Source organism: Podarcis bocagei (assembly GCF_964188305.1).
Source record: "Podarcis bocagei genome assembly, chromosome: 5".
Taxonomy (NCBI): Eukaryota; Metazoa; Chordata; class Lepidosauria; order Squamata; family Lacertidae; genus Podarcis; species Podarcis bocagei.
This window is the reverse complement of record NC_138129.1, coordinates 39,477,336-39,502,056: the sequence shown is the minus strand read 5'-3', so window position 1 is coordinate 39,502,056 and position 24,721 is coordinate 39,477,336. Positions and strand designations below refer to the sequence as shown.

General features: G+C 44.5%; 1 protein-coding gene across 1 annotated transcript; it reads left to right on the top strand.

Annotated features, from left to right (window-relative positions):
- The first annotated feature begins 8,668 nt into the window (after nucleotides 1-8,668).
- Nucleotides 8,669-9,949, top strand: G0S2 (G0/G1 switch 2). Its single transcript, XM_081195760.1, has 2 exons — nucleotides 8,669-8,819; nucleotides 9,237-9,949. Exon 2 carries the CDS (start codon nucleotides 9,275-9,277, stop codon nucleotides 9,593-9,595), a length of 321 nt encoding a protein of 106 aa, XP_081051886.1. The 5' UTR covers nucleotides 8,669-8,819; nucleotides 9,237-9,274; the 3' UTR covers nucleotides 9,596-9,949.
- The last annotated feature ends 14,772 nt before the right edge of the window (nucleotides 9,950-24,721 follow it).

The window sequence follows — 24,721 nt, the reverse complement described above, 5'->3', positions numbered from 1 at the left end:
TAGTTGGTCTTTAAGGTGCTACTGGAAGGAATTTTTTTATGTAGATTCAAGGTGAGCGCCTGTCCAAATCTGAGCCCCATACAATAACTGTGCTGGGGGTTTAGCTTCAAACACTTCAGGTGCTGACGGTATGTGATTGCCACCTTTTATATGGGAAAAAAGCATGTCAGAATCTTGGTGCTTTGAGGCGCTTTTCCCTTTTGCATATTTCTGATGTGATCCCCTAGGCCTGGTGCTTTATTATTTTTTAACTGTGAAATAAGGTTATTGACCTCAGTTATAGATACTGGAGGCCAGTCTGGTAAGTTTTCCAAAGAATCTGTTGTTTGGTTGACCTCATCATTTTGCGCATGATACCGAGTGAACAATAATATTGCATCCATTCATTGGGTCCGATAGTATACACTGGAACATTACAAGCATTCTCCAGCAGGCCTGATATTGTATGCCAGAAGAGGCAGCAAAAAATGCAAAAAAACATTAGCCAGGGCAATTAGAATAAGATATATTATTTAATTATTGATGTAAATCTCCAGAATGTATTGTGTATAGTTAAGTTTTCACCTCTGTCTTCAGTACATTTTATTTTATTTTATTGCTATGGCTAGTGGCTGATGCAAAGAAAGATTCTTCTGACTCTCTGTTCCACAGTTCTGAGTGCCATGTGGTTGCCACGGCAACTGCCTACAATGCTCCAAAGAGGTGCTGTGTCATTCCAGGACATTGTGGGCAATTACAATAGCAGCCATCTGGCCACCATCAGCCTCCTTATCCTCTGATAAGCACACCCCTATGGTTGGTGCAATACACAGGAGGAGATTAGAACCCTGCCCAGCCACCAGTTATTGTAGTAGCCTGGCAGAAATGGTTCTCTGAACCCTGCAAGTTGTTCAGGTTATGTCCTGAACTCTGTGGCTCAAATGGTTGGCTGTATCTAGCTAGGTTAGAATTTGGTACAGTATTTGATACCAATGCAAAGTGTCTCTTTAATGCTTATTCCTATTAAATATCCCTATTAAAAATCCATATAAGGGTCTGACTGGAAGATAAAAAAAGCATCATGACTCAACAGGGCCTCTTCCAACTCTACAATTCTATGATTCTATGATCAGGAACTCTCATGTACTCAGGTGCCTCCTAAACATGAAGGGATTTCATGTGCAGGTATATACAGAAATGGGCCTAAATGGTCACTCAGATTCTATGAGACACTTGAGGACCAACCTAGATAAGATGTAGGAAATACGTCAACAGATCCCCAAATGTTTCTGTTTTTCTTAAAATGAGTCTTCTGAAGAGTAAGGGTGTTATACCAGCTCCAAAGCTGGCCCTAGGATAAGGCAGAGCAAGGCAGCAGATTTTGTTTGTCACAAAGGGGAAGCAATTTGCTTTTTATTTATTTTTATTTATTGCATTTCTTGGTCGCTCTATCTTGCCCAAGGCACTCCACAGCAACATAGAAACAAACAGAGAACCCACACAGATACATTGAAACTAAGAGGGAGGGACACTGAAAACATCTCACCCACAAATGCCTGGTTATACAGGAATGTTTTTGAATTCTTGTTGCAGAAGACACAAATCCATCACATAGAGATGCATTTTCCTGAACCAACCTGAGCAAGACCCCTGACCATCCAACTGGCTATTACCAGCCGGGGTGGATGGGCGTCAAGGAAGCTGGCCACATTATCGCAACAGTGCTGGCCATAGTCATCAGGCCTCATAAACTGAGCTCAATAACATAAAATGTGAGAAGATGCTGCATTGGACGCCTTGACCGGAGTTACAATTCGGGAACATCTAATGCACTAAGGAGCTGGGAGACTTCATGCTCAAAGCACTATGCTCCAGGGGCCCATCCACCACTTTTGGTATGACCCAGCGAAGGCATTGAAGTGCCTTTGAAGCTTTCACTGTCAATTGGTAAACAAAAATATGTAACCTAACATGTGTCCAGACACCTTCAGAGTGAGTTTTCCACTACCTGCACTCCAGCATGCGTCACTGTCTGCAGCTCCTCAGTAGAACAAGCAGCAATGTGGGCTCTGCAGCAACAAAGAGAACCCTTGGGAGCCATTTTACAGTGAAACATGAAGCACCTGGTCTGTCTCCTGGGAAATTCCCCAGAGCATCCGGAAATTCCCCAGAGCATCTACCAGATTCCATTAATGTCTAGGGGTGGACCATCCAAATCAGTTCCCCACTCCTGGGACCTTCAGATGGAAATGGTGTGAAACCAATGGCTATTTCTCACATTCAAGTATTTAAAATGTGCATGCAAAAAGTTGGAATACGGATGCAAAAACCTTATGTTTTACAAGCTGTGCAACACAGATACATGCAACCAGTGGCAGAGCTTCATGCTCCAGCACCGGGGGGCAGAGAGCAGGCGGTAGTGGGAGCGCATCCTGGGGGCAGGGTATGCTGCCCACAGGGGTGGGGCGCACGTCCTGAGGCGGGGTGCACCACCCGCGGGGGCATGGCGCCCAACACAGTCAGGGAGCAGCCGCGATGGCACCCTGCCAGGTTCGCACTGCCGGGGGTGGGGTGCTCCCCCCACACTCCTCTTCCTCCTCCAGTGCATGCAACTGGTGGCCAGGACTGGCTTTGGTTCCCTACCCTTGCCGTCAGATAATGTGTGAAACAGAGAACTCCTCCTAAGGTAGAACAGGCTGCAATCAATGCTTTAAATTCCAGGTTGCTTACATTGGTTCCCAGACACAGCTGAAACATTCTGCAGCATGTAAACAGCTTTCTGGTCTGACTGCTTGATTAAAAAAAACAACCAACCTCTTATCTTGGGCTCCAATTTGGCACCAAAGGTTACTGTCGATTAACATGTTTAAAGTATATTTTCCTCTTTGTGGACTGAAAAGTGAGCATTAGCACACAAGATAACTTCCAGGGATAGGAAATTAAGTAGGGAAAGTTTGAGGACAATATAATTAGTGTCAGACAGGTGGTTTAGAGATGTAACCCATCTGATGTGGCAAAGCCCATGCTAATTCTTTAAGAAGGTCTGTTCAAGGAGAAAGGATTTTTCTATATATGCCTGTTCCTTAGGTACCCCAATGCTTTGCTGTCTGAGAATAGCAAGGTAGAAACACTCTCCCTATTAGTAAAGTTAGACATCCCAAGCACATTGCTGGGCACTCAAACTGATAAGAGGCAGAGTGCCCAGCTAAGTCCTGTGAGGCTAGCAAGGAAATATTGTTTTGAAATCAGATCCTTGTCTCAACCGCAGGAAAAATGTCTGGGTGTATAAGCACAACTGAAAACAGTGCAAGCAGTTGAGGGCAAAGGGCAAGCACAAGACCAGGGCACACTGAATGCTGGGAAGTGTGCTCACTTTTTACCTAGCTGCTGCATTTGGGTTAGAAGCGGATTGGCTATCTGAGACAGTGATCAAAGGGATTCAGTGCTTCCTCCTAAACTTGCTATTTAGTTTTTTTAAGCCATCCACACAATGCTAACTGCATCTTGCCCAGTTTGACCCTTAAAACAAATGCTGACAGTCACATCAGGGGAAAAAATTGTGAGAAAATGCCTTGTGTCAGCACTGGAGTTGATTGTGCATCTGTCCCATCCTCCAGAGACACAGCCTTTCAAAATATAGAACGTATTTACTATTTATGTGAAATGGGTTAATAGCAGCTTGAGGTTAGAGAATGTATTACCAAAGTTTATGTAACCTGCTTTATGTTGCTGATGCAATGCTCATTTGGAGATGGAGGTGAAGAAGTGTGAAAGTGGCAGGGAGAGATTCACTATCACCTTCACAGAATGTGCATCCCTTCCATTTGCGTGGACAGGCAGAGTCCCCCAAACCCTGAGCAGCCCCATGTGGAAAAACAACTCAAGACAATGTGCTATGGGATTAAAATTGGCCACAACTTTATTATGTTTCAGGTGTGGGTAGACCTTGGCTCAGGCATTGGGCATTTATCCTTCCCAGTCCCCTGCCAGGGATATGGGGAACATCAGGGTTATCCAGTTTGTGGGGGGAATGGGCTGGCTCTGGAGAACATATGTTCAAGCAGAGAGAGCCCACCCCCGTTACGCTGCCGTCACAGGGGAGAGCAATGACAACCTCTAGGTGTACGGCCAAAGCCTCCCCTCAAAACAACTTTAATGGGGAACCCTGGAATCGCCACCGCAAAGAGAAGGGGGGCGTGGGTCACTGCTGCATGCCCACCCCCATTTAGGGAAGATAGACTAAAGGATTCCACCCAAGGCCTGATACCGCCAAAGTTGTGACGTTTTGCTATGGGAAAGGCTAACCTGCCAATTCAGTAGAATTCCTTTCCGGCCCTTCAACAGCATACCTGTGAATAAAAGGTTAACCTGCAGAATAAGTCTTAACTGAGGGTGGGTAGGGCAGGAGAAGCTCTGGAGCCAACCGAGGATTCCCAGGTAAGACCCTCCCCCTATTGTGTGGGCAGGGTGGTCCCTCCCCCTACCTGGCCTGATTACCTTGGCAACGTCTCCCCACACAGGATTGGGCAACTGGCTGAGGTAGGCAGAGACCTCCAGGTATCCCACCTGGGGAAGGCGAAGCCAAGCCTGTGCTTATGGTGCCTCATAGGGTCCAGGGGGCTGAGTGTGACCACGCAAAGGGTGCCCCCCATTTAATGTGGGGAGCGGTCGTTCTGACTCGCTGCTGGGGGACAGTTGGTTTCTGCATAGTTTCCTTATTAGAGAAAGGAAAGTCCATTGCATAAGGAAAGTTTTGTAGAAAGGGAAAGGAAATAGTCGCATGTAGCATTATTTTAGTTTAAATCCCTGTTAATAGTTTCAATGCTGTGCTCTTTTTCAGATATAGTAGTTTTGCCGGGAGGGGATATTTTATAAATGTGGGTCTGTACCTATGTCTGTATTCAGATTTAAAACACATCTCCCTCTACATCTCCAACTGATCAAACTCAATCTGCTTGGGAGCAAAAAATTTTAGAATGCTTCTGGAGAAAAGGAATAACTAAACACTTCAGTCAGATCTCTCTAAAACATGAAGAAAAGGAGATGCAAGAAAGAGAGGACATCAGGCAGAGTAATATTGTTTGAAACTTCACAGCTGCATGGGTCTCTTAATCTCAGGGTCGTGGGTCTGAGCCTCACATTGGGCAAACGATTTCTGCATTGCCAGGGGTTGCACTAAATGAGCCTTGCAGTCCCTTCCAACTCTACAATTATATATATTGGCAAAAACCAATAAAATGGAAATATGGTTAGGCAACCCAATTCTACGGATTGGCTAAAAAAGGTGTCTGGACTTGTAATAATATGTTCTTAAAGTGTTTCAGCCACTATACAAAACCTTTCCCTCTTATACATTGAGTGTTCACACTTGCTCCTCAGTGGGTCTTACGGCCACACAAAATGATGGAACAGGAAGTGGTACAATAGGATCATGGGGCACATCCACACTGTACATTTAAAGCATATCTGAAGCATGTGGATCACCCAAAGAATTCTGAGAACTGCAGTTAACTGCCTCACATAGCTACAGTTCCCAGGGGGGAAATGGGTTTAATTGCTTGACATGGAAGTGATCCTTCCTTTAATCACTTTCCAGTATGGAAAGACCATAACCACCAGTCCTACAACACCCAAGGTTTAGCTTGAACCAGAATTAGAACTCACCATGGCTTGGCACTGGAAAATTTGCTTTCAGTGCCAGAGCTTATCCCTAGAATATGTGGAATAATAAAACATGGCTTCTGAACCTGAGAATAGTGATTTTTTTCCATCACTGAGGAAGCCCAGCCAACTGCTGCCGCACGTGGGGTGAAGAAGTAGGATTCTCAGATCATAAACTGTAGCCTGAGTCCCCTAATCTCAGTTTAGAAGTGAATCTCTGCCTGCAAACTGTTAACAACTTCTGGAATCATTTGTGAATCACTATTCTGTCTAAACTCTTTGAGAACACTGGACATCCACAATGGGCAGAAGGTAAATTGGGATCTGTAGGTACATTGCTAGATGACTTGCAGTGGATCAGCAAGGGTTTCTAACTCCCAACAGTTTAACAAATGCAAAAGGTGGGTGACGTTTTGCTGCTCAAACCTTGATTTGTATTAGCTCAGGTGTAGATTTGTACCTGTAAATTCAGAAAATATTGGTGTATAGCTCATGGGGTACAATAAATAAATGGTTTTATCACCTAAACACTATTTTGCACCTGAGTCTACAACTCCACACACCAAAAAAGAGATATTGTGTTGCACCTGGCACCAGTTGGTGTACCTCAGCATATTTCTAAAAACATGAAATGTGGTCACGCCAGCTGATGTGACGACCCTTTCAAGCATACAATGCATGGAAGTTGGGTGCTGTGGGCACGACCATGATATCGGCCGTCCTCCACACTTTCATTTGGAAAGCCTAAACCAAGCTCTACCCTTCCCTGATTCACTTTTTTCAACCCTTCCTTATCTGGATAAAGCAACAAGGTCTCTGCTGCAATGAGAGACACTTTTGCAACAGACTGCATGCATTCGCAACCCCTTATTATCCAAATAGACAACACAGCTAGTGGGTGAGAGGTGAGAGGGAGGCATAAAGGCTTACGCAAGAGTGCCCAGCGGCTTTAGGGACAGAAATAGAACACAGATCCCAAAAGGCCGAAAACCATGCCCTGTGTACCAGAAGAGCAATTTCTCCAAACCATTCTCAAAGCTGGCAAGAACAGAAACGATGCTAACATGGGTTGCTTGCCTTTCCCCTTAAAAAAATATATGAGTCAAGCACTGGAGGAAGGGGCTGGAAGGATCTGCTCAGAAGTGGCTGGTCCCCACTCTGAAGGGCCTTAACATCAAGAACCTACATACAACCAATGTGGCGTAGTGGTTAGTGTGACAAGTTTTGGTCCCATCTGCACCACACAAAGAAGACAATGTTATACCACTCTCCCAAGAATCCTGGGAACTGTAGCTTATTAAGGGTGCTGAGAGTGGTTAAGAGACCCCTATTCCCCACAAAAACCTACAGTTCCCAGAGTACAGGGACTGGTTGTGAAACGACTCAAGTGTTGTAACTCTGTGAGGAAAATAGGGGTCTCCTAACCACTCTCAGCATCCTTAACAAACTCCAGTTCCCAAGATTCTTGCGGGGTGGGAGCCATGACTGTTTAAAGTGGTATAATACTGCTTTAAATGTGCAGTGGACGCTCGGGTTGTGAACGTGATCCGTGCAGGATGCACGTTCCCAACCCGCAATGTTCCCAACCTGCATCTGTGCATGCACAGGTTGCGATTCGGCACTTCTGCGCATGCACAAAGCGCGATTTAGCACTTCTACGCATCCGCGACCGCCGAAACCCAGAAGTAACCCGTTCCAGTACTTCCGGGTTTCGGCAGTCTGCAACCCGAAAAAACACAACCTGAAGCGGCTGTAACCCAAGGTATAACTGTATAGTGCAGATGGGGCATATAAAGGCACAGGTTCAAATCCCCGCTCAGCCATGAAGCTCACTGGGTGAAGTTGAGCCAGTTGCTCTCTCTCAGCCTAACATATCTCACAGGGTTGACATGAAGATAAAAAGTGGGGGCAGTGGAACTCCTTGAGTGAAAGGTGGGGTACAAGAGAAACCCACCCACCCATATATAGGTCCCTTAAAACTCTACAATTCTATGATACAGTGGTACCACGGGTTACATACACTTCAGGTTACATACACTTCAGGTTACATATGCTTCAGGTTACAGACTCCGCTAACGTAGAAATAGTACCTCGGGTTAAGAACTTTGCTTTAGGATGAGAACAGAAATCACGTGCCGCCGCCGGCACGGCAGCAGCATGAGGCCCCATTAGCTAAAGTGGTGCTTCAGGTTAAGAACAGTTTCAGGTTAAGAACGGACCTCCGGAACGAATTAAGTACGTAACCAGAGGTACTACTGTATATAGAAACTGGGTATCTAAGGTATGGCAGAATCGGCAGACTCAGTTTGGCTCAGGAAAACCAGGGTTCAAAGCTTTGCCTATCCACAAAGCTACCCCGGAGTCATTAGAGGAGCCACTATCCCAGTGCATTGACTGGGGCTGATGGGAGGTGCAGCCCAGCAACAACTGGGGGGGGGCATTTGGTTGCTGTTGGACGCAGCGTGTGTTACCTGCTCTTAAACCATTGCGCTTGGGGGCCGGTTAATAACCCCAATCACTCAACTGAGCGAAACAAAGCAAACGAAGAGGCATATAAGCCAAGTCACCGGTTAAGCCTCCTTGCAAAGCCTTCATGCCCTTTAGCGCAAGACTGTTTTATTAGAGTGGGGGGAGTGAAGGTCATCCTAACACTGGCACCCGCGCACGTCTCCGCCTGCTTATTCCCTGGCTGCGCAAAATGGGCTAACCCCCCCGACCTTTGCAAAAATAAATGAAAAGATCCCGTCTGAGGGCCCGCCGCTTGCTACGTGACACACAACTACACCCCTCTCTCCTGGCGCAGGAGACGGGCCTCCCCCTTCCCGTCTCCTTGCCCGGGTCACTGGCAGCTGGCGCCCACCCCGACCCTGCGCCTTGCCAGCTCGCGCGTCCCGGGAGGGTCCGGCCCCCTAAGCCCTCCGTGTGCTCGCGGCGTGCTCGGCGCATGGACAGCCCCCTTGGCCCTCCGCCTGCCTGGGCGACCTCTTGCAAGCTGACTGGGGCCAGGGGCGGGGCTTCGCCCAGCGTGGGGAATATAAAGGCCCGGGCTGCGCGCTTGCAAAGGCAACAGCTGAGCAGCGCCGAGTGCCTGGTCGGATCTAAAGAGCAGAGAGAAAAAGCACCGCTGTTGCTTAAACAAGAGATCTCTCGAGGCAAAGATTGACAGCTCTGTGGTTCTGGTGAGTACGGCGGATTTCTGTTTTCTGAAAGCAAAACCAGGATGTTAAGCAACAGGCGCTGAGATAGGTCGATAGCTGGCGGCTCAGTTCACCTAGATTCAGTTTGGGATGAGGTTGTGCAGAGCGCGATTTGAATTCCTCGAATTAAAGGTTTGCAAGCGTGGGGATGCTTGGGGGGCGGGATTCTCCGAGCCCCCATGCTTTTTGCATTGGTAAGCCTGGTGCATGCGTCCTGCAGTGAGACAGGTAGATAATCTGAACTGCATTGCAGAGATAATGTGGCCATTGTAAGTTGCACTTCTGTAAATGCTGTCGGTTTCTTCAAAGTCAGATCAGCTTGTGGGATTTTTTTGGCGAGGGGGAGGCATCCTTTGAACTGCAACTGATGTCCTTTCTCTTTTCCATTTTGCTCTGCAGGTCTCTGTGACTCGCTGTGTCTACTCCCTTAGCTAACGATGGAGACGATGCAGGAGCTGATTCCCTTTGCCAAAGAGATGCTCAGCCAGAAACCCAACGGGAAGATGGTCAAGCTGTACATGCTGGGCAGCGTGCTGACGTTCTTTGGTGTGGTCATTGGCCTGGTGGAGACGGTCTGCAGCCCTTTCGCCTCTGAGGAGAGGCAGGAGGAAGAGGAGAGGGAGAAGGAAGAGGAGAGACCTGCCACCCCCCTGACAAAAGAGGAGGTTGTGCCTCAGAAACAGGAGGGTGTAACACTGGGAAAAAGCAAGCAGGTGCTAGCAGTGAGAAATTTGGTGAACCGGCAGCATGCATCATAAGAGCACGTCCAGCGCCTGCAAGAACATGGTGACATGAAATGCACAGGACATTCCTTGCCCCATTCCTTCTTGACAGTGTAGTTTCCAGAAGGCAAGAGAACTGTGACTTGTATGCCAGATGCAAATGGACTCTATACCTAAAACCAAGACAGTTTTATTTTGCTGCCATGCAGCAGTTTTAACTACACAGCTATTCCAATCTACGTACCTGTTCTTTAGGTATGGATATGTGAAGCTTGTAGCATCTTGTACCCACCTTTGTGTGGGGTGGTTGTTTTTATATTATTGTTATTATGATAACTATGCATACAATTTACATACATTTTCATTTTAAATAAACTATTTTATACCTGACACTATTGGCTTTGGTCATCTTGCATTGGTGGGGGATCTTTCATCATCATTTTCTGGGTTTTGTAGAACTTAGTTTTATGAAAGTACGCTTAGGATTGGGGCAATTGGTCTGTGTTCCTGAGCACTCTTGACTGAGGGGGAAAATGGTATCCACTGCTACTGAAGCAATCAATGAGACATTGCCAAGGAAAAATATGTTTGGGGTTGAGTTTAAGTGTCTGAATTCTGAAACCTTTCATCAGAATACAGGAATATTTGGCTGGTAATTTAGGAACGGAATACTACAAGAAGAATGGGGGATTTGGGGCCTTCGATAGGGCATAGAACTCAAAACTCTCATAAGCCCAGCTGGCCTAGCAATATATGGTGGGGGGAAGCACATGTTTTCCATCCCTGTACTAGGGAATCTGAATATATCAGGAGGGGGAAATGGAGATGTCCCAATAGCCTAGGGTTGCTATATTTCAAAAAGTAGAAATCCAGATGCAAAAAGTTGAGCTTTTCTTGGGAAAGTTGTTGAGCATTTTGGGGAAAATCACCCAAAAAAGAACACTTCCTGGTTCTGTTTCCAAAAACCCACACATTTTGCCAATTTTTAAAAATTGAAACAATACAATGTTTAAAAATCATGAAATATTTGTCAGTTAATTTGGTGTTTCAAATTCACTAGATCATCTGTGCCTTTCCCAGCCTGGAAACTTCATTAGGCAGTTCCTCTTTGCTCTGTGCTTTGTCATCTTTTGGCTTTAGCACGTAGCTTGCTCTACAAAGGGATCTTCTGGAGTATACTTCCGTAGTTATGGTGCTGCCTTATATTGATAATACACTTTACATTGTTACATTATAGTTAACTTACTAATTTGACTACACTCCATCAGAAAATAGAGGAAACATCATAGATAATTAGGTCAAGTATAATTTAATAATTAGATTCAGCCTAATTTTAGATTTAGGAATTTCCAATGGGTTGGTTTTTGGGGTTGTTTGTAAAAAATGAGGTGTCACTTCTGCCATGTACCCATCAAGTTGGCCTGAGTCACCAAAGTGCTGGACCGGACTAACTCGCAGGCACAGTCCACTCAGGTCTGTGTGGAATTCAAGGATGACATCAGCCTTTTGATCATCCATATTCCATAACATCCAGTCTGAGAAGGGGATGTGCTCACACTTCTGGAGTCTGAATGTGAGGCCCACTGGTTGTTCTGAGGCCTGCTGCTGATTGTAGCCCAATGGGGTCAAAATTCCCCTGTGTGACATGTTTGTACAGCTTGGTCAGAGAGAGATAATCCACCCTGTGTCCTTCCAATAAAGTTTGTCTTCCCCTCCACCAAAAAAAGACCCAAAAAAGGGCCTTCTGGCAGTTCCCTCACTGTGAGAAGTGAGGTTACAGGGAACCAGGAAGAGGGCCTTCTTGGTAGTGGCGCCCTCCCATCAGATGTCAAGGAAATAACTATCTGACTTTTAGAAGATACCTGAAGGCAGCCCTGTTTAGAGAAGCTTTTGATGTTTGGAGTTTTATTCTGTTTTTAATGTTCTATTGAATGCTGCCCAGAGTGGCTGGGGGAACCCAGGCAGATGGGTGGGGTAGAAATAATAAATTATTATTATCATTAAATTATTATTATTATTATTATTATTAATGAGGTGTCAGTACTCATACACTGATAAAAGTGCCATCTGTGCCAGTAAAAAATGGCTGCCATGGGCAGCAAAAAAGTGGTGCTGGTATTCTCTACCAGTGAATACTGTCACATACACAAGTTTTGGGATTTCTATAGCCTTTCTGTGCCCAGTGAAATGTAATAGCTGGTGCTCTCAGAGGATAGTTAAGAGCCCACTTTGTCAATGAACAGATTTTATAGAATTAATCAAGTCACAGGTCATGATGCTACTATAGTATTTAAACAGTGATGGGCCACTTTTTCCTGCTGAGAGCCACATTCATTTGGGGATACTCCATCAAGGAAGGGGTGCATACCAATGGTGGGTAGAGGAAGATCAAATGATGGTCTATATCAATTAATTGAAAACAACCCTGCTTCAATTCTCAGACAGACCTGCATAGGACTAGGAATTCTATCAGAAGTAAGCCCCACTGATGGGATTACTCTCAAATGTGTAGACAGAGGATTTATTTTATTTTTAGTACAACAGACCAATATAGCTACTGTAACTACTTTCTGACTTTACTATAACAGTAGTTACTATTGTTACTATGATAGTTGTCCCTACAAAAACACCTCAAAGCAATTTACAATTTTTAAAAAAGAATACAATACTAAATTGCAATACATCAAAAGATTTACAATATTCTTAACTAAAAGTATCCAGCTTGCAGTAACATAAAAACACATCATACCACACCCAGTTAAAAGAGGAATGCTGTGTACTAATGCATGCTACACACCAGTGCTATTTTTCTAGAAAAAGAGGTGCCATGAATGCCTCCCTTGTTCTCTTAGAATGGCAACGGTGCCCACCTGAGAGATGCTGGAAGTTCCAGTGAGTGCCAGCTGGGAAAAAAGCCCTGCTCCACTCACATTAAACCTGTCAAGTTGTTATTAGGGAGCTAGGGGAGTAAACGTCTCTTCCCCAGGCCATACAACCAGGAAAGGGAAAAGGAATGAGTTTTTTGAAAAACCTATCTTCTTTTTATTTTTATTTTTTGTTAAATAAAATACTGCCCCTTCCAGGTCTGAAAAATGCATAAAAAGGAAGCACAGGTGAGTGGGGGCGAGGGACTCTTTTAAAAGCTAGGGTAAATAAAGAAGAAATGAACAGGAATGAAGGAGCTCTCCAGGGGATGGAAGAGTGGAGCAGCTTCAGGTGGTTCTAGAAGTCACATAAATTAGGTTGGAAGCTGCTGCCTTCAGGCTGCAGGTTACCCACCTGTCTATGAAAAGGAGTGTGCATAAACAACCTGCTTGCTCAGCTGAAACAAATAGCATATTTCTGGTTCACTGCTCCCTTTGGGGTCAAGTTGTCCTTTACAGTTCTTTAGTCGGACATGACTAAACGACAACAAAAAGCCATGATGGGGTTTCCACAAGCAGCTACGTTGTAGTGCAAAGAATTGAGAGGTGTGGTTTAGATTTGGGTGCCATAGACTGAATCTTATCACCACAGGTGTCTGGAGAAGCCAAGAGGTTAGAGAGGGAGAGGCTCTGTTTTCTCCTTTTAAAGCAGCAACAACAATAACCCTAGGAAATGATTGATTGCGGGGGGGGGGGGAGGTACTGTACTGCCTATGGCTTAGGGATGGGTGAGAAGAGGGGATAATGTGAAGTAGCACTGGGAGGCAGTGGCGAGTCCTTTTTCTGAAACAGGAGGAGCAACCAAGCGACCTGTCTTTTATTTTCCCATAGAAAGCTCCTGGTGAGAGTGTATTGTGGAATCAGAACTGCTGATTGAGAAAAGCCTCCACACAATCTTGTTGCTATCAAAATACTAACCTGTACTTCAGTTTAAATTTAATCCAGATTATTTTCTTTTTATATATATATAAATTTTTTATTGGTTTTACAGCATTTTTTTAAACAATACAAACAAATAAAAAGACAAACAAACATGTATAATTTCATAACCTTTTTTTTGTAACCCTCACTTCTCGGACTCCCCCATACCTCCCCTTTCTGCATCCCAATTTCGAAATTATTTCAGCAGCTTCTAAATAGTTTTATCAAATATGTGTCCTCTTAGTCTTTCCTTCAACTTAATCTTATGTCACTGTATCCCTTTCTCTTTCTCAACACTTCGACATTTTAGCATTCATCATCAATTTTATAATAGTTCTTAAGATAAATTTTGAATTTCTTCCAATCCTCTTCCACCGTCTCTTTCCTCTGATCACGGATTCTGCCAGTCATCTCAGCTAGTGTCATGTAGTCCATCACTTTCATCTGCCATTCTTCCAAGGTGGGTAGATCTTGTGTCTTCCAATACTTTGCGATGAGTATTCTTGCTGCTGTCGTAGCATACATAAAAAAAGTTCTATCTTTCTTTAACACCAATTGGCCAACAATGCCCAAGAGAAAGGCCTCTGGTTTCTTAGGGAAGGTACATTTAAGTACTTTTTTCATTTCATTATATATCGTCTCCCAGAAGGCTTTAATCTTTGGGCACGTCCACCAAAGGTGGTAGAAAGTACCTTCAGATTCTTTACATTTCCAACACTTATTATCAGGCAAATGGTAAATCTTTGCTAGCTTGACTGGGGTCATGTACCACCTATAAATCATTTTCATAATATTTTCCTTTAAGGCATTACATGCCGTAAATTTTATCCCAGTGTTCCACAACCATTCCCAGTCAGCAAACATAATGTTATGACCAATGTCCTGTGCCCACTTAATCATGGCTGATTTAACCGTTTCATCCTGTGTATTCCATTTCAGCAGCAAATTATACATTCTTGACAAATTCTTAGTATTGGGTTCTAACAGTTCAGTTTCTAATTTTGATTTCTCCACCTGGAAGCCAATTTTCCTATCTTGTTTGTATACCTCCATTATTTGATAATAATGGAGCCAATCTCGTACTTTAGGTTTCAATTTCTCATGACTCTGTAACTTCAATTTATCTCCATCTTGTTCCAAGATTTCCCAATACTTTGGCCATTCGGCCTCCATATTGAGCTTTTTCAATGCCTTAGCCTCCAAGGGTGACAACCATCTAGGGGTTTTGTTTTCCAACAAGTCTTTATATCTTATCCAAACATTATATAATGCTTTTCTGACAATATGATTTTTGAAGGCCCTATGCACTTTAATTTTATCGTACCATAGATACGCATGCCAACCAAATGCATTATTGAAACCTTCTAAATCCAAGATATCTGTATTCTCGAGGAGCATCCACTCTTTCAGCCAGCAAAACGCTGCTGCTTCATAGTACAATTTTAAGTCCGGCAGGGCAAATCCCCCTCTTTCTTTTACATCTGTCAGTATTTTAAATTTTATTCTGGGCTTTTTGCCCTGCCAGACAAATTTCGAAATATCTTTCTGCCACCTCTTGAAACAGTCCATCTTGTCAAGAATCTGCAAAGTTTGAAACAAAAATAACATTCTAGGCAATACATTCATCTTGATAACTGCAATTCGGCCTAACATTGACAATTTCAAATTTGACCATATTTCTAGATCTTTTTTGATTTCTGACCAACATTTTTCATAATTGTCTTTATACAAGTTCAAATTTTTAGATGTCAGATGAACCCCTAGGTATTTCACCTTCTTAACCACTGTCAAACCTGTTTCATTCTGGAATTTCTCCCTCTCCATGACTGTTAAATTCTTTTCCAAAACTTTAGTTTTTTGTTTGTTCAGTTTAAATCCGGCCACCTGACCAAATTCTTGAATTATCTCCAACACCCTTTTTGTACTAGTATCTGGCTCTTGTAAAGTAAGTACCAAATCATCTGCGAAGGCTCTTAACTTGTAATGTTTTGCTCCGACCTGTACACCTTTAACCTGCTGGTCTTCTCTAATCATATTTAGCAACACCTCCAGAACAGAAATAAAGAGTAATGGGGAAATTGGGCACCCCTGTCGTGTCCCTTTTTCTATCTTAAATTCTTCAGTTATCACATTATTTACAATCAACTTAGCTTTTTGTTCAGAGTATATCGCACCCATACCATTCTCAAACCCTTGGCCTACCCCCATCCCATGAAGATTCTTTTTCATAAAACTCCAATAAATATTGTCAAAGGCTTTCTCCGCGTCCACAAATATCAACACTGCTTTAGTGTTTATATTCACCTCCAATAGTTCCAGAATATCTATTATGTTCCTTACATTGTCTGATAAATGCCTTTTTGGGAGAAAGCCTGCTTGGTCCTTATGAATCTTCTCCATCAACACTCTTTTCAATCTTTTTGCCAAAATATCTGCAAAGATTTTGTAATCCACATTAAGTAATGATATTGGGCGGTAGTCCTTAAGTTGAGTCTTTTCAGTCTCTGTCTTTGGTATGAGTGTGATATATGCTTCTTTCCACGATTCTGGCGCCCTTTTCCCCTCTAAAATCTCATTGCAGACTTCCTTTAACGGTTGTACCAACCACTCCTTCAAAGCTTTATAGTATCTGGAAGTCAGTCCATCTGGTCCTGGAGATTTGCCCAGTTGCATGTTTTGGATGGCACCCTCTATCTCTTGTTCTGTTATTTTCTGATTTAGATCCACCTTGCTTTGATGAGAGATTTTTTGTAATCCATATTTTTTAAGGAATTCATCTATATCCTCTTCATTCTGTGGTCCTTGTGAGTATAATTTTTTAAAGTAACTCAAAAAACAGTTTCTAATCTCATTAGGTTTAGATATATTCTTTCCATCCACTTCTAAATTTGTAACTGTATTTAGTTTCTGTCTTTTCTTCAATTGCCAAGCCAGCAGCTTACCACATTTATCTGCAGATTCAAATGTCTTTTGTCTCATTTGCTTTATCTTCCACTCAATCTCTTGATTCATCAATTCCATATATTATGTCTGATATAACTTAATCTCTCTCAAAATCTCCTGGGACTTTGGTTTTGATCTCAGTTTCTTCTCTCCTTCTTTTATCTTTTCCAAGATCTTTTCCTTCTTCTCATTTTGCTTTCTCTTTTTTACTGAATTTTGTTGAATTAGAAATCCTCGCATCACAGCTTTACTTGCGTCCCAGATCACTCTTTTTTCTACATCAGTTCTTAAATTTATTTCAAAATAGTCCTTTAAAGTTTTTTGGGCCTTTCTGTGGATCTCCTCATCTCGAAACAGGGTGTCATTCACCCTCCATCTGAATTGACCAGTTGTTGTAGGTTTCATCTCCATCTTCATGGCGTTATGGTCAGAGCAAGTCTTTGGGCAGATTTCCACTTTCTTGATTTTTGGAGCCAGCCCACTAGTAATCCAAATTTGGTCGATTCTGGTCCAGGTCATCATTGCTTGAGAGAAGAAAGTTCCCTCTCTCTCGAGAGGGTTCCTTGTTCTCCAAATATCTATTAGGTCCATATTTTCAGTCATTTCAAAGAAGGTAAATTTAATCCAGATTATTTTCTGGTCAGTAAACACTGCCTGTTCTACACCTCCAGTCATTGATTAGTGCATTATTTGGGATAGGCAATTTGTCATATGTGTGGTCATTATCACCACTCTCATTTCTTCCTTACCAGAGCACAACCTAACCATTTTGTTTCCAGCAGCCAATATTGTAAGTCTATGACTTTTTCCACCAATTGCCACATGCTAAAGGCATGCTCAAATTTCAGCAACCCTGTTTGGAGTAGTTGTTCTGCCGTAATCACAATCCATATATCAGACTTTTAAAAAAAATTAGTTCAGAGATTTCTCACAACACCTCTTCATCACTCTTAAAAGGTAAAGGGTAAAGGGACCCCTGACCATTAGGTCCAGTCGTGGCCGACTCTGGGGTTGTGGCGCTCATCTCGCTTTATTGGCGGAGGCAGCCGGCATACAGCTTCCGGGTCATGTGGCCAGCATGACTAAGCCGCTTCTAGCGAAGCAGAGCAGCGCATGGAAACGCCATTTACCTCCCTGCCAGAGTGGTACCTATTTATCTACTTGCACTTGATGTGCTTTAAAACTGCTAGGTTGGCAGGAGCAGGGACCGAGCAACGGGAGCTCACCCCGTTGCGGGGATTTGCACCGCCGACCTTCTGATCAGCTAGCCCTAGGCTCTGTCGTTTAACCCACAGCACCACCCGCGTCCCTGTTATCACTCTTAGGCAATCCTTAATCAGGAAAATATCACTCTTGCACAAGACTTCAGTATAAAAAATAAAAACCAAATGGAAATGGGTATTATCATCCCATTAAAAAAAACTTTATTGCAAAAAAAGAATAAATGCTTTGTGATATGTCCTGCTCCTGTAATGGCAAAACCCACACAAGTTTCCCTGTCCTGGGAAATTTTAGGATGTCAGCCAACAGTTCCATTTGACAAACTACTTTGTTCCCACCAAGTCTTTCAGTGCTCATTTCCTCAGGCAGTCAAGATCCAAGATAATTGCATTCCCTAGCAGCTAGCATACAAATGAGAACAAACTTCACCCAGGATAAAATTGCAATTGCCTTCCTCAAATAAAGTCGGGAGCAAGATTGGAGTTCAGTTAGCTTTGCAGCTCTCAAAGAGTCCCATGCCCTAAAAGGCATGTTGCAATCCCAGCCACAGACACAGCACACAGTAAATTAAAAACAAGGCAGATATTTCAAAAAATGTAATTAAGTTACTGATCCCATCTGTTCTGGCTGCACAGCCCACATGTTGGTGGAAGTTGATTCAGAGACCCAAACATTCACACACCACCCAAACCAACTTTAAGTTTAAGGGTGTGTCTGCTTTTATGGGATGCGGGGGCATTTCACTCCCCCACTAATCACCCTAAAATGAGCCCATGTTGGTCCCCTGCCCATCTCTCTGACAGACAAGGAAGACAGAGGACAATGGATTTCAAATAAAGAGAGCAACAGAAAACACCACAAATATATTTTGAAGCATTTAAGACTGCAATCCTAAATACACTTACTAAGGAGTTGTGGTAATCCATCTGTTTCTGGAGACAATGGAGAAGTGTGCCTCTCGGGGTGAAGTCAAACTGTTGGAAGGTTGCAGCACCTGCCATGGCTGTAGCAACTAGTAAGGGAGAGACATGTTTTGTTGCAGCTGGAGCAGATGAAGGCGTCAGGTTGTGCTACTAGGGAGTAAGGTTCACAAAACATGATGAGGTGCACTTCTGAGTAAAGATGCATAGGACTGCTCTGTAAAGCTTGTGATTCTGAAATGGCAGAAGTTCCATTTCAACTGGATTTTGTAGCTCTCATATGACTCTTCCAGTGGAGCAAGAAAACCTGTTTAATAATGTGAAATGCTGTGCCCATGGCTGAAATGCCATTGATAGCTGTATGTTTTTAAAGTAAATGTTTGCTTCTTTACTGGCATGAGATTTTCAAATGGAAACTCAGGATTCTTGCACCGTTAATGGTTATGTAGAAGAAGGATTTCAGCAGTTGTAGCATGTCGTGCAGCTTCTAAAGGCACAAGAGCCTTTTCCTCTTTTGAATCTGGCCAGCCCACTGGGGATTAGTTAAAACACTCTGCATGGAGAGTGTCCAGCAAGGAAGCTATGAAAAAAGAGTTATGAGGTCGTGATGACTTTCAAACAAATATGGGAAAATAAGTCTGACCTCTCTTCCAGCACTCTGGAGTGACAAGTGGCTGGCCCAATTCCATGCTTGATTTAAGAGATAAGAAAAGCACCCTTCCATCAAGTGTTCAGCCAGCCTGCCAACTTCATGTTTCTGGAGAATGTGATCTCCAGGGAGCATAATTAGGGAGACTGCCAGCACAACATGGTCTCCTTTGCAAACAGAGACTCACAAACAACTGCTGGTTTTAAATTTTTGCTTTCACATGTTAACACTGGCAGCTGAGGTATTAAATGCTGGGTTAAGAAGATCAGTTCAAAGGGAATACCCCCCCACACACACACAGATCCAGAGAGAAATGCACCTCTTAGACTGAAGGGTAGAATTGATACACATTTTTCAGGAAAGGACCATGATGCCAAGTGAGCAGGGCCCCAGTTTCTGTCTGTGGAGCTTTCCTGTAAAATCCATGTGGATTTTTCATTCTGCATGTCATTCTTCATGGGTAGTCTGACGTTGCTGCTACAACTTCTTTTCCAAGGATGCTTCTAGTCCAAAACTCTGCATTGATCATTTGAATTCTATATACATGAATGCTATATTTCCATAATTTGTTCTGTTTCTGCAAAGACAACACCCCCACCCTCTAGTCCCTAGTAGTTCCGCTCTTTCCCACCTACCCATCTGGCACCTGAAACCTCACTATGCGTTGTTCATATCTCTACCATTTGGGGCTAGAAACCTGGTTTTTAGAAGACAGCACATTAGACATAATTTGTTTCAACATCTGCATCGTGGGGGTCAAAATGTTTGAGGAACAAGTTGTCTACAGGAATTTGTACTACTTATGTGACTTCAAGCTAGCTAACTGGTACGGGGCAGTAGTCCCTACTGCTTATTAATGTAGTGTTTGGCCCCAACCCATTCAGAGAGGTAATGGTGTAAATAATAATTTTAAAATGCAGCTTGCTTTGGTTTCACTGATACTAGAAGTTGAACGATGATTCAAACCTTGTACAGTGGTATCTCGAGTTACAAACACCTCAGGTTACAAACGCTTCATGTTACAAACTCCGCTAACCTGGAAGAGTTACCTCGAGTTGAGAACTTTGCCCCAGGATGAGAACGGAAATCGTGTGCCGGAGGCGCAGCAGTAGCAAGAGGCCCCATTAGCGAAAGCACACCTCTAGTTAAGAACAGTTTCAGGTTAAGAACGGACCTCCGGAACAAATTAAGTTTGTAACTAGAGGTACCACTGTACATCTGTATTCACCAAAGCTTATGATCTCCAGAGAATTCCAATATTTCAGCCTTGACGTCCAAAATTAGTTTAGTACTTTGGAACCAGCTTCCAAACCCCAAAGTATGCATTTGTATGTATGTATGACATGACATTTGATTGACTGAAATCACACAGTGAAAAAGCTTTCAAATTTAAAAAGAGGAGAAACAGAAGTAGAGACAAATAGATGTGAAAAAAAATCTGTGAAAGAGTGGAATGTAGCAATGTTACTATGGATTTTTTTGCCACCACTCCTAAAGAGGCAACATTTGCAGGGGGGGGGGTGCAAAAATTGGATGCAGTAAAGTAGTAGTAATTTATTGTTAAGTGATGATCCATCAACACAGTATGTCATATCTGCTCCAGTGAAAATGCCCAATTGCAGAGTATCATACTTTACCTCCTAGAATACACATTAGCTATTAAACCTTGTTTCCACTGAGCAACATATAAAATGTAGCAATAAAAAGACATGTAAATTAGAAAACCCACTCTCTCACCCCTGCCACCTTATTCAAAAGCAACATTGGTCTTGCCTAAGGCTTGATTGAGCAGAGCTTAATCTAATGAATATTTTCAACTTCACACACTTAAAAATGGCAATTTGATTCTCGTCAGGATGAACGGGGCAGAGCACTGCAGCCTGTACCGTTTTGGAAGCAGTTGTGCAATGTCATCGTTTATAAGCTTAATGCAAAGAGATATGTGTAACTGTTGGAATAGCACCCAGGTGGCTCAGGCAGCTAGAATAGACAGGATTATGTTAGTCCTTCCGTCCAGCACTGTTTCTGCCTCCTGACCTGTTGTAATCTCAGAGGTCAACACTCTCGTAATATTACCAAAAGAGGTCAACCCATCCATCTTACTTTGTCAATGTGGCATTTAATAACCAGACTAATGGGGAAAGTGCTAGAAAGTAAATTGTGTTGGGGGGGTGGGAATCCTTGATACAATAATATGTGTAAAGTTTTCAAGCATTTCAACCTCCTTACTATAAAATCTCTGTGTGTGTTTTTTAACTAATAAAAAGATGTGGGCGCAGCTTCTGAGGGCAGAGTACAATATGTGTTTCAGGCCTATTTTATGTACCGTATTTTTTGCACCATAACACTCACTTTTTTCCTCCTAGAAAGTAAGGGGAAATGTCTGTGCGTGTTATGGAGGAAATGCCTACGGGTGGCATGCCTACGGATTTTCCTCCTCTAAAAACTACGTGCGTGTTATGGTCGGGTGCGTGTTATAGAGCGAAAAATACGGTAACATCTTATGCAATCTGTTTGGGAAATCCAAACTGGAAAGTTGTTTCTTAACAGGGCGAAAACTGAAACGAATGAGCCATTGCTCTGACCCAGTACAAAGTAGGTATTCATGCAGACTCCAGGACAAGGGGAATCCTGTACTTCAGCAAACATAGCTACCATTACTCTAGAGCTTAAAGCAGGAAAGAGCCATATCTTAGTGGTAGATAGTGCTCTGCATGCAAAAGTTTCCACGTTCAATCCCCAGCATCTCCCTGTAGGGCTGGAAAGGACTGATTTCTGAAACAGTAGACTATAGTGAGCTAGATGGACCATTTAGTATGACTGTAGAAGACAAATTCCCAAGCTCATAGTATAACTAGTTGCAATCCTATGCTCTCTCAGAATAAAAGCCAAATGCACAATAGCAGCTATGATGTGGAAGGGCAATGTAACCACAATGGCAGCTGCTCTCATAGTGTTCCTATGGACCACTGCCTCACATCCTCAGCACAATATTGCTCTTAACAACACTAGCAGAACTGTATTGACACAAGAGCAAAAGAAAAAAAAAGACCAACAATAAAGTCATTATAGCATTGCTTCATTTATTAAACACTCCATTCTGCCAAAAAACCCCACTCTACTATGACAGTGGTACCTCGTGTTAAGAACTTAATTCGTTCTGGAGGTCCATTCTTAACCTAAAACTGTTTTTAACCTGAGGTACCACTTTAGCTAATGGGGCCTTCTGTTGCTGCAGAGCGATTTCTGTTGTCATCCTGAAGCAAAGTTCTTAACCCGAGGTACTATTTCTGGGTTAATGGAGTCTGTAACCTGAAGTGTCTGTAACCCGAGGTACCACTGTACTAATTTTTTATTTATACCCCGCCCATCCCAGCCACTCTGGGTGGCTTCCAACACACATAAAAATAATAATAAAGCATCAAACCTTAATAGTAACAATCAGATTGTATATAAAAAGTCACAATAACTGTCAGAGCTGCTTCAAGATCCTAGCTCACAGAGGATCACGCTGGCCAGCGGTCATTAAGTAAAAGTCTTTATTGAATTACAGTTTCCATTCTCACGCTGCTGTCTGCAACTCTACGTCTACTAGCTAGATCGGCGAGGCTCCGTCTGAGTCTCCGCCCCGTGCGCACCAACTTAATATCCTAGCCTTGCTCCACCTTTTCCTCCTGACTGTCCTCCTCTGGGTCCCTCTACCCCCCGGGGCTTCTTCCTTCCGGGACTCTTCTGACGCTGACCCGGACCCTTCTGCCTCCTTGCGCCGGGCTTTAGGACCTGGTTCCCTTTCGGGGCTGCTCACTGCGCCGCCTTCCTCTGCATTTGAACTTGGCGCGCGCGCCCAACCTTCCACTTTCCTCTTAACCGTTTCTTCGCTCCCCGATGGAGGTGTGGCCACTCCTGACTCCTGCCCTCCCTCCTGTGGTGAGCTGCCAGCGCTTCCCCCCTGGCTCCTTTCCTCTTCCCTGCTTCCTGGCGGTGACGCTGGTCCCGACTTCCAGCTGCTCCCCCCTGAGTCTCCTCTGGCTCTATCTTCCTGGGGTGCCTCCCTAGACTCCCCCCTTGCCCTGGCCACTGGTGCTCCTTTCTGTGAATCCTCTGATTCACTGGAAAGACTGGGAGATCTCGGGTCGTCGTCATCACTCATCCTTTCCTCTGTCTCCTCCCCTTCGCTCTCTGTTTCCTCCCTTGCCCGTGCCTCTGCACCTAAACCCCTGACATCCATCCCCCCCTCGAAGCCCCCCAGTCCCCCCTCCCCTCCTTCCGGTGCTGGAGCTGGGGGCTGCTGTTGCAAAGGGACGAACGTCGGATATCGGTCGCTTCCCGTGGCAGGCCTCCATCGGAACTCTTCCGGGTCTTCCTCTCTGCTCTCGTCGACGACAGTCACCTCCTCTTCCATCTCTGTGCCGCCGTGCTCGAAACCAGGGTCGTCCCCGAAAATGTCCATGTCCGTCTCTCCCGCACTTCCTCCAGGCGGCGTTGCTCGGCCGGAACATTCCATCCACTTCCTGCGGAACTGCTCCTCCGGCCTATCGTCCCACCAATACGAGGGTTCTGAGACAGATCCCGAGGGTGACCCCTCCGGGGAACGGACGTCTCGTGTTGGTTCCTCGTCCGAGTCGAACCCCCTGAACGTGCTGTCCGAAAGCGTGGGCGTGAAAAGCCAGTCGTCGAAAAAGTCTGCTGGCATAGGTCTATGTGGGAAGAGGGCATGAAACTCGTCTTTGAGCAGAGGTTCGTCTAAAGCGTAGCCCGGCACCCAGCTGTTCGCACTGGCCGGGGTGCCTTCCCTGGCGAGAAAGTATTCTACTCCCTCTTCCCCCCATTTGGAGTCCAAAATCTCCGTGACTTCGTTGATGCGCTCCTCCTGTGCCACTCCCGCGTGCCCCGTTCCTTCTCTGAGCGGACTCGGCGCCGTTCCGGGTTCCTGGAACCTGTGCGGTGCCTTGTAGGGAGTGAGCACCGATCTGTGGAACACCGGATGCATTCTGGAACCCTCCGGAAGCGCCAGCCTGAAAGCCACCGGGTTGACCTGCTCTTCGACTTGGTATGGCCCCAGTTGTTTATGCCCTAGTTTCTTCTTGGCCAACGACCTGGCCGGCACTGCGTGGGCTGCTAACCAGACCCAGTCTCCCACGTGGAGCTCTTCGCCAACCCTTCTGTGTTTGTCCGCTTGTACCTTGTATGCGTGTTTAGCCAGCTCCAGGTGGCGCCGCAGCTGATCGTGGACTTCCTGCAGCTCCGACGCGAACGCATCTGCTGACTGCGGCTCCCCTTCTCCCCTGCATTCCAGTCCCGGGAAGGTTCTAGGGTGCCGCCCGTTGTTGGCGAAGAACGGCGTGACGCCCGTGGATACGTGCTTCGTGTTGTTGTAGGCAAACTCTGCAAGCGGCAGGTAATCCACCCACGTCGCAGGCTGTTGGTTTGCATAACATCTCAGGTACTGCTGCATGATGGCATTGGCTCGCTCCGCTTGCCCGTTGGTCTGCGGGTGTCTCGCCGACGCCAGATTGATCTTGACGTTTAGGAAGCCCATCAGCTTCTGCCAGAAGTTCGAGATGAACTGCCGCCCGCGGTCGGA